Source organism: Cynara cardunculus, assembly GCF_001531365.2.
Source record: "Cynara cardunculus var. scolymus isolate 2C chromosome LG 1, CcrdV1, whole genome shotgun sequence".
In the NCBI taxonomy this organism is placed as follows: domain Eukaryota; kingdom Viridiplantae; phylum Streptophyta; class Magnoliopsida; order Asterales; family Asteraceae; genus Cynara; species Cynara cardunculus.
The window spans coordinates 13118943-13130120 of record NC_037528.1 but is presented as its reverse complement, the minus strand read 5'-3'; the positions used below and the strand labels follow the sequence as shown (position 1 = coordinate 13130120).

Below are 11178 nucleotides of genomic sequence, written 5' to 3'. Positions count from 1 at the left end.
CTAGGCGATGGTGGTGAACAACGATTGTGGAAGATGTAAAGATGATGGACAGTGGTGGTGGTGATGGCAACCAGCAATGATGAAGGTAGTTGTGGCAAACGTGCTGAAGATAGAGGAGGTGGTGGGTGATGACGTGATGTGGATGTGGATGAGGTTGTAGCATTGAAGGTGACCAATGTGGTGCCAGTGGTGGCTGGTGGTGATAACAATAATGGACGGTGGCCTTAAAAACAAATACAATATTAGGGATGTATCAAATAAGAGTAAATTAGTAATTTTTTTAGTTTCCCTCCCATCGTTATCTCATCTAGTTTCACCTATGTTGGTGGAGTAATAAAAAACCCTTTTTGTCTCATATTGCTTATCTCATGTCGCATCAAACATGAGACAGTGAATTTTTGTCCTGTCATATATCGCGCCAAACGTGGGACATCGAGTTTTGTCTTATTTTCTCCCGTCCCATATACCAAACGCAGCCTAAAAGCTCAAACGTTAACGTCCCACACAAAAAGCCAAAAAGGAGCGAGTCGTGTGACCTACAGACCAAGGCTTTTTTTTTCCTTGTGGCATCTCGAACAATCAGAATCACCTTCCTTTTCTCACGAAAGAAAGGAAGCCATATAACTTTGCGTCTCTTTGATAAGATAACATTTCAAGCTTCAAATAAAAAACAATCTTGTAAACAATAAGGACAGTACGTATCTACAGGCTCATATAAATGAATACGTTACAATAACTCTGTAATACTGTTTTAACCACAATACATCAATATCCATGACCACCTAAAACTACTGAATTGGCAAAACAGTACATATACACGAAGTACCCCAAGTCCATGGAGCTATTCAAGTCGACTCTAATCACCAAACTTCCAACCAAAACCAGCCACTTTCTGAAATGCATCAGACTTGGATTTATGGTAAGATGCGAACTGAAACCGGAGCAATCATCTCATGATTCATAAGGAATGATGTTTAATCGAGCCCTAAGTCATGGTCCCAAGGTTGGCACCAACTGAACCTATGCCATGGTCTCATGGTTGACTTGACAGGGAAGATGTTAATTGAACCTAAGCCATGATCTCCTTCACCAGCCAATCTAAACTAGGATAAGCAAAATACAGAACGAGACATGAAGGGAGCACGAACAGAATCGTGAGCAGCACGTACAAGACCAATATTGTGGCACTGGCAGGAATTACATATAACACAATCAGGAGAGAGATTAGGACCAATGGGAACTTGGCTGTTAATTCAACAAACAAAAGCAGGCACTTCTGTACATAACAGCGTATCCCAACAACACGATCATGAACGGTGGTGGATCCTGAGGATTGAAATCTTTGGACATTAGAATGGCTTATTTGAGTCGACTTAGAAGGCCGAGAATCACTACAAGGATCATCCCGAGACTTCTTCAACTTATCATCATTCAGTCTTTCAACCATCCAGAGAAGGAAGTAGTTCTTACGAGGAAATCTCAAGTTTCCTTGTAATACGAGACGGGGAGATAAGAGGTTGCACCAGGGGCAAGATATTAGGAGAGGCAGCTGAATGGGTAAAGGAGGGATCTTCACAATTGCCCAGCGAAGACCTAAGACGCAGTTTTTACAGAGTGAATGGCCACACCATAAAACATAAGGTACATTTTCGACAATGTTAAAGGATTCGTAGCATATTGGGCACTCTAATCCCTCCTCTCTACTAATGGTGGAAGAAGCTTCATTGTCTGACAATTGTTGAACGCCTTGTGTTAGTTTTCTGAAGCCAATCCTAAATCTTAGGCCGCCAGTGCCAGCGAGACATTTGGATGCAAAGTTCCACATTTAGATAGATCCCAAAAAATTTGGTTGCTACCTACAGATGAGCACTATACTTGGCTTGTTAATCCTGTGCATATATCCAAATATCTACTCCAATTGCCAAAAAGAAATGATCCTGCGTGAAGACAAAAACAAATATGTTAGGTTCATACAAAATCAAAACTTGAGAAATATAACAAAATGTCAAAATCTAATGAATATTTCTTCCATTTCAATGATAAAAAGGAAAGGATTAATGCAACGGGCAAAAAGTGTCACTGATAAGATATTTTATGAGATAAACAAGGTTATTGCTCAAAGAAAAATTCAAAGTGATGTAAAGCTCAATAAAATGGAACCTAAGTTGCACACAAACGCCAGTAATTGATATTATATATGCAGAATGTATATGCCAATGAAATGATGCCAAAACCATGTACCAGGTTAAATATTGTTAGAAGTTGACTGCTTTTCGAACCGAGTACCATGCGTTGAAACCCATCAAGTCTTAAGGAGTATATAGGGCCTGTTTGTTAACAACTTAATGGGCTTAATATGACTCGCAACTTATTCGATCAGCTATATATGACTTTTTTGGTAGTGACTTAATAATATAGTCATATAGAAAGTGGCTTATTAGTAAGCTTCTAGGGGAAGCTTTATGCAGAAAGCCAAGTTCTTTCCAAACCTGGCCTCCCAATTAAAAACACGCTCCTTCCATCTATGAAAAAACCATCCAAAACAAAAACCTTCCCAATCTACAAACAAATTAATCCACACAGAGCTTTGTCCGGACAGGACTTAATGGAAACCAACCAAACTGCCCCTTAGTGGGAGGTATTAGTTTATTAGATGGTAGGGACTAGGAATGACAATAATCATACATGGTTGGTTGGGTATAATGGAATGACATACTATAGAGTAATGGGTAACGAATCACCCTCTCATCAATTGGGGGGAATGAAACTCATTATGCTGAAATTGGGGTTAGATGTGTCCTCAACTCTCCTGTTTCCATAAAAGATCCAACCAGGAAACATGAAAAAATTACTTCAATTTGAATCCAGCAATTCTGTTCATCAATCCTCATCATTCTCACAATAGATTGATCACTTCCATGCCTTCGCAATGCTACCTAATAACGTGTTTACGAAAATTGTGATTTATTTCAGCCATATGAATACAAACAACATTGGTTTGCAAATCATGGAGATACAAAGGTCAACCATTGCAGGAGACATTTGTATTTAAGACAACATGTCCTCTTTTAAGAACAAATGTATCATACAAGAACTATAAATGTTTACATGTATATACAAGCTTCATCAAACATCAACTTAGGGGCCGTTTACCCAAATATTTACCTGGTAAGTGCTTACCGATAGGATTCAACATTATAATTTATTTTTATACATAAGATTTTAGTACATCAAAACATATCGAATGCAACAAGTTACTGGGTAAGTGCTTACCTAGGTAAGAGTCGTCATCCTTACTTACCTGGTAAGACTCTCTATCCTTTTCATTGCTCTTACCCGGTAAGATTCTTGGCCCTTCTCATGTTCATCCGGTAAGGAAATTTATCCGGTAAGCATTTACCAAGTAAGTGTTTAGTAAACAACCCCTTAGTTTACATAATCCATCGCATGTATAAATCAACATAATCAAACCAGTGTTAAGAATTGCAGCATAATGAGGTACGATCTACTAACTTGCCACATAAATGACAGCATAAACCTCAAAAATAGTATAAAGAAACAAATTGCAAAGATGTCAACTGCCATTTCCAACTACAAATACCAGGAAACAGAATCCTCAGGCAACTCATTTTGAAATCTCATATTGAATACACAGCATAACAACATACAGACGTCCTACTGGCAAAAACATAATGCAACCTAGGGGAAGTAACATGGGGACAGATTGTTATAACCCATTTATCAATTTTAAACAGTCATGTACCTTTAGAAGAAAATAGAAATTTTCAGCCCTCTCCTTTAATTGGATCCGTATCCCGAATGGACAAGATAATTAGGTTCCCAGAAAGAACTTATTTTCATTGCCCCAATAAAGAACAATTAGCGAATAGTCCCTTTGTACGAACCACACACAAAACAAAGGAGCTAGGATGTCAAGAAAGGTAGTTCTCAAAATCAAAACTGATTCAATGTTAAAACAACAATCAAGTTCATAACAAGTTCTATAGATACCGAATATAACAAATTGGCCACAAAATGCAACAAAATCATACCATATTTGCATCAAAAACTACTATCTTGGACATCCATGATCAAAATTCTCTTCTTTTCAAACGTTGACAGCATCTCATTTACTTCTAATATCTTAACAAAAATTACTCACAAGATCACAATTTTCACATGAAAGGACCAACCAATAACTAATGGCAACCATTAATAACAACTCATATCAACAATAGCATGCCAAACAAAAAACAAATACACTTAAGATGAATCAACAAAAAACCATATATGTTAAACAGTCAGTATCTTATGCAACATAAAACTAGAACAATAATCGTATTAAACCTAAAAGTTGATGTAATCATAATTAAGGCTGATTACAGATATCTTTACAAATAAATAAACGTAAAATCAGGCTTACAAATTGTATATAGAAGGATAGAATGACGGTAATTTGCCTTCTCTGCACCTCCTCTAGCCGTTGTGGCGGCGGCCGGCGGGGATAAAGAGAGACGAACCCTTGTTTACCTGGTGATGCGACCGAGTATCGGGAAACAGAGTAATCTTTTCCCGAAAATATCTGACTTTTGGGAGTGATAGATATTTTTAGAGCATCTTGGTTTTCGTTTAGGTTATTGGTGGGGTTTTCGGTTTTCAGGGGTGTAAAAGAAATTGTTAAATCGTGTCCTCCCTTCGATTCGATCCATTAACAACTCAATCCGAGTTAAACCGTTAACTCATACCGAAATATCGAATGATGTTGATAATTACTTGGTTGACAAATCTAACAACCTAAAGATTCTTTTATTTTACTACAACAATATTAGATTTATAGAATATCTAAAGGTCCTAATATAATACTTTATAGAGATTAAGTTTATAGGACGAAGCAAAAAAAAAAAAACGTTATATCTAAAAGTGTTACAAACTTATAATATGTTTATTTGACATTTTTGGATATCTTAACAAATTTATTTGACGTTTTAAAAAAATAAAGTGTTGTCTTGGTTATTTTATCTACAACAATATTTGAAAAGTGTCATGTGAACATAAGTGTCCTATAAATATATTCGACAAGTTTTTATGACGTTTTTTAAATAGAGTATCGTATTAGTTATTTTATACAACAAATTTGATAAATGTGCTATACAGTCTGATCCTATAAACTTAAGTTCTATAAAGTATTTCATTTCTCAAATTTATATAACTATCAAGGTTCTAAATGATGCGAGACATAGTGTAGGGTGACGTAATGGTGAGATCAAGCCTCAAGCATTAGGCCTTACAGGTTATGGCGAGGACACAACGTTTTTCAAGGTATGGTAAGGCGACACGTATATAGAGACACATACATACATTTGTATGTGTTAGTGTTTTGAATGACACTGTAGAACAAATTAAATTCATATAAAATAGTAAAAGTAAAAAAATAACAACCATTGATAATTTAATATAAAATATATAGAGCTTATAGAAAATGATATGAAAAGTGTAAAATAAGAATTAAATATCTTCAATCTCTACTCATTACTTTCTTCAATTTTTAAAGAATTCATGTTCGACTCTTCATATACACGAATGAGAGTAATATATACCTATTTGTCACTTGTTAGTGTTTTGAATGATATTATAGACCAAATATAATTCATATAAAGTAATTAAACTAAAAAAGAAGAAAACTATTGATACCAAATATACAGAGCTTATAAAACATGATTTGAAGGATGTAAAACCGAGATTATATCTCTTGAATCTTACTCATTATTTTCTTCATTTTTTAAAGAACTCTTGTTCAACTCTCTTCGTACATGGGATGAAAGCAAGTATTTACGTATTAGGGTTTTTAAGTTTCCTTTTTATGTTTATTTTAAGTTTTAGGTCTCTTACATGATTGTCATTTCTCTCTCAAGTTATATACTAAAAAAATCACACCTTACAAGATAATATGTCGTAACACGCCATAACACATTACAATGCAAACTAAGCCTTAAGAGTGAGCCACAAAGGTTAATATGGCGGCGAAACCAAGTCTTGATGCCATAACGAGTTATTTATAACCATGATAACTACTAATCCCCAACCCAATCCGCAATGGTTGAGTTGGGTTAAGTTATACTTTTGAATGAATTGGGTTGATTTGAGATTTTTTTCAAACCAACATAATTGGGTTGGGCTGTATAAATGTCGTAAATCGTCCAATCCAACTCGTGTACACCCCTACAGGGAGGGATCAACGGTAATTGGGTTGGTTTAATCTGTGAAGGATCAGCAAGAGAACATGATTTTTGGTCATTTCCCTCGTTGATCAGCAAAGGATCAACGAGGGAACTGGTTTTTGCCAATTCCCTCGTTGATCAACGAAGGATTTTTCCCGACGCTAATTTATGTTGTTGATCGTATGTATAAGTATATAATTTATGTTTTATTTGGAGGAACTTAGCTATAAGACGTTTCTTAACTAACGTTCCATTTGATAGCTTACATAATTTATTGGTTGTTGAATGGTCCTTATTCATCATTAATTACATTTGTTATTATCTTCTCTTTAAATTAAGTAACATTTTTCTTAATATCTTAAAATTATGACAAGAAATATACAAATACAACTATCTGATATGATAATAATCATAATATGGTATTACGTCAACTTGTACACAAACCGACATAACATTAAAATTATTTAGATCTAATAGGCTTATAGGTTTATTTTATGATCTGGTTTTTAATTATCCATAAATTTCTACTATAATTTAGAAGAGCAAGTGTAGCAAAAAAAAATTACCCGTTTATGCGAGTCTCGACTAATTTTAGTCTTGGAGAATAATTAGGAAAATCTCAGTCGTCTTATAAAACTCAAATCGGTAACTTCTAAGGAGAATATCCAAATGTACAAAACTTATTATCAATTGAGTTAACACATTTTAAAAGTAAGTTTATTTGTTGAAATAAATAGCAGTTGGCATAGTAGGGGTCCATTTCTGCTTCATTTGGTGCAGATTAAACGTGTTTGACTCCACGAAACCATATATATAACTGAACCCCATGCTGACTACACCCACCCTCACCTCATACTACTCTGCTCGCCACGCCACCTGTAACAAAATCCGATAAGCACCACCGTCTCCGCCATGATCTCCAGGTTACTAATTTCCGATGACTTGAGTTAATTCATGTGGATTAAACCAACTGATTTACGTATAATTATCATATTCTCTTGTTTAATTTTATTTGTTGTTAACTGTATACTTAATTAGATGGATCAATGCTGGATTCCGGCGAGAGAAGATTAATTCCGACAACGACGAGGTGCAACAATGTTACGTTTGTAGTCAATTCGGAGTTCCACATTTCCACTCCATAAGCTGCGACCCGAGCCATCAACCTGCATGGGAAGCTCTCGCCGGTTCATCTTTAACCCCGACCAAGTCCAGACAGGTTACAGATCAAAACCGGAGGTCATCACCAGCTCGCGTTTTGGATCCGCGTAGCGAGAGCGTGTTGCAATGGAGTCGAGTGGTTCTTCTGGCACGCTACGCTGCATTGGCCGTGGATCCGTTTTTCTTTTTTGCAGTGGCGTTAATGGATGATGCGGAGGGCGGTGGTGGGGCATGTTTATATATAGACGGCAGGGTAGCGAGGTGGGTGAGCTTTGTACGGACTTGCGTCGACGCGATGCTGTTGTGCCACATCTTGCTTCAATTCCGTTTAGCTTACGTGTCCAAGGAATCTTTGGTGGTTGGGTGTGGGAGGCTCGTGTGGGATGCACGTGATATCGCCTTTCATTATCTTGGATCCCTCAAGGGATTTTGGTTAGATGCATTCGTTATATTACCAATCCCCCAGGTGAATTCCAATTCCCACTCATCAATCATTCATTGACTGATATATAAATATACATACAAATACAATGGATATGAGATAACTTGATTTATTGGCAGGTGGTGTATTTATGGGTGGCAGCAAGGTTAGTGAGAGAAGAAAAGATACGGATGGTAATGGTGGTAGTGCAGGTGGTATTCATGGTCCAGTTCATCCCAAAAGTGTATCACTGTTACTGTTTAATGCAACGTTCACGGCAGGTTACTGGTTACGTATTTGGGTCAATTTGGTGGCGTTTTGGCCTCAGTTTCACAGCTTACTTCCTCGCTTCTCATGTAAGTCTTCTCTTCACTTTTTTTAATTGGAAATTAATCATAAACAAAATATAATAAATAAATGGCATAATCAATAATCATGCATCATTAGACTGATATATACTATTAAATAAATAATATATATTATCGAAAATGATTTAGTTGAAAAAAGAAGATGAAGGACATGTGATTACTGATTTGCATGTATCATGCTCATGCTTTTTTCTCTGCCTGTTTAGCATCATATGAACCAAGACCTCAATTTGTCATGATGCACGTGACCCACCTCATGATGGAGAGACTTCATATTTCGTGGTCCCTGCCTCCTACTGTTAGTTTTATTTTTGTAAAATGCATTCCTGCGTCTTCTTTGTGTTTTGTGCTTTCTTTGAGGAAGGTCCTTTAAATACCTATATTTTACTCTTGATATATGTGGGCATGTAAAAACATATGTTCTAACTCCTTCCCACCTAATACGAAATAATCCAACCTCAAGTAAGGAGCCGTTTACCAAACGCTTATCCGGGTAAACATTTACCAAGTCATATTACCTTACCGGGTGAGTATGACAATGACCAAAAGTCTTACCCGGTAAGAACGAAACAAGGAACAAGAGTCTTACCCGATAAGTGAAGGTGGTTACTCTTACCACGGTAAGAGCTTATCGGGTAAATTATTACATATGATACCGTTTTGGTAGACTAAAATCTTACCCGATAAGTAAGTAATAGTGTTGAATTTTTACCGATAAGCACTTATTGGGTAAGTTTTTTGTAAACGCCCCTAACTTGATATCTAATCAAACCATAGGTATTAAGTTGGAATAGAGTTATAGTCATTTGAACTCAACCAAACCCGATGAACATGAAATCCTTTTATTTTCTTGGATATAGTATGATTATTAAATTTCTATTAATGTGTATATTAGACAATTACACCACCACGTACCTTCTTTATATATTTTTATATAACTCTTTCATATATATGTTCAATAAATGTGAACATATATATACAAATTAAGATAAATAATTGAATGTGGTATACTTTAGATTTAAGGAAAATATTTTGATGTAAAATTTCAATACGACCAATTCATACGGTTTGGATTAGTTACACTTTGGTTTGAATTGGATTACGTTAAGATTTTTCTAACATCAAACATTGGATTAGATATTTCAAATGTTTTCATATAAATCAACCCAACGCAACGCATGGGGTGCGTCCATCTATTCATCATCTCTTTTTGTCTTTCTTCTAATAGAATATAAAAATATATATAAAATAACCTACTATCATTATTAATTAGGCCTCCTACTTTGTTTTTTAATTTTCATCTCTTAATTATTAATTATGTCTTATTTGTTCAGACATTTTGTAATTTTGATTATTTTCAGTCTCCAATCACTTAATAAACCTTTGAATAAATAAGAACTAAACTAATATCTTAATTCATATTATTTCCTTTTTTCTTTGACTATTGTTTCTTTCTTTATTAGGGACGCCACCGTCTTTTCATCACCCATGTGAAATACACGCCCCCACCTTCTCTCTCCAAATCTCTCTCTCTCTCTCTCTCTATATATATATATATATATACATATACATATACAAAAAATTTATGTATGTATAGGTTAGTTTAGAAGAAAATTTATGTATGTATAGGTTAGTTTAGAAGATTAACATGAAACAAGAACTTTTATCAACGATCTGTCCTCTATCAAAAATATTGATCTTTCCACAAACAAACTCACCGGCAGTATTCTCGATAGTATCGGAAGTCTGAAAGGTATCCAAAAGATTCTTACCGTGTTTCATCTGTTAAACAATTGTTGAGATGAATTTCAGCAATGGAGATTTTACGAAAATCAAAAGAATTTTGCAAAATGTTTACACCTGATTTTACAAAAACAAACTATTGATTCAAATTTCAGACGTTTGTCAGTTTACAAAAACAAGCAGTCTTATTGATTCAGACTTCAGGACCACCTGCTTATTAATCAGAAGTGAAACAAGACTTCAACCTTCAACACCTCTTAAAAAACAAATGTGAACTTAGTTTTGTCTCCTCTTAACCCCAATCTAACCCATCCCGTCTCCCTTTTTCTTCTTCCCCCAAAACCATCGACACAACACCGGACCCCATTACCCCAAACCTACCGACCTCCCATTTATCATATACACAGTTACACACACCCCACCCCCACCGAGACCCATCTTTACCGGCAGCCTCCCTCACCATTCTCCATAGTCCCTCGGTGAAACCSAACACAAGCTGCACATCACCTGCAACTATTTTCCACTCTCTTCTTTATCTATCTCCCTCTCTTTGTTTTTATGTGTTATCAGTAATTAGAAAAACAAAACAAACACACACATGACACAACACAACCAACGAGACCCACCATCGTGATCCCCCCCCCCCCCCCTGGCCATTCCCCACTGTGTTTGTAAAATGTTACAAATTGTGTGTATGTGAAATCTCAACGGTCCTATGAAGTAAAGAAATGTGTATTTGTGTATGTGGTGTGGGTTCTAGCTTGTGTGTCTTCATGTGCGTGAGTTAACGCAAGCATAATGTGTGATGTGGGTTGATTACGGTGGAGGAGGTGTGTGTGTGTTTATGTTGGGTATATACATGAATTTGTGTGTGTTGTGGGTTAAAATTTGGGTTTAAAACAAGTCTAGTTCCTGCAACTCTACAAAAAGTGGGTTTAAAATGAGTCTATCTGGGATCAAAATTTTGATTTTGGAAGAATGGAAATGGTTGATTTTGGYGTGTGCAGGCATCAGGAGGATATTGGTACGCATTAGCCATACAACGAGTTGTTTCATGCTTAGTCAAACAATGCCATGCTGGCAAGATATGTAGCCGACTCATTCTATCATGCCAAAATAATTCAACTCCAGATCAAACTCCATCTGTTTGGATGAAGATGGATCTTTTCCTTATGGAATCTATGAGTHTGCCATTCCCATTATTTCAACTGATTCTGTCGCCACCAAGATTTTGTACAGCAATCTTTGGGGTCTCATGTCTTTCAGG

At 36.0% G+C, this 11178-nt stretch overlaps 1 protein-coding gene and 1 pseudogene across 1 annotated transcript; one reads left to right on the top strand and one right to left on the bottom strand.

The window, feature by feature from the left end:
• Positions 1–679: 679 nt before the first annotated feature.
• On the bottom strand, positions 680–4651 carry LOC112520411. The gene is made up of 2 exons (XM_025128799.1): positions 4424–4651; positions 680–1937 (listed from the first exon to the last, which is right to left on the bottom strand). Exon 2 carries the CDS (start codon positions 1823–1825, stop codon positions 1070–1072), a length of 756 nt encoding a protein of 251 aa, XP_024984567.1. The 5' UTR covers positions 1826–1937; positions 4424–4651; the 3' UTR covers positions 680–1069.
• Positions 4652–7130: 2479 nt separating this feature from the next.
• The window catches only part of LOC112512479, a 6417-nt pseudogene continuing 2369 nt past the window's right edge, over positions 7131–11178 (top strand).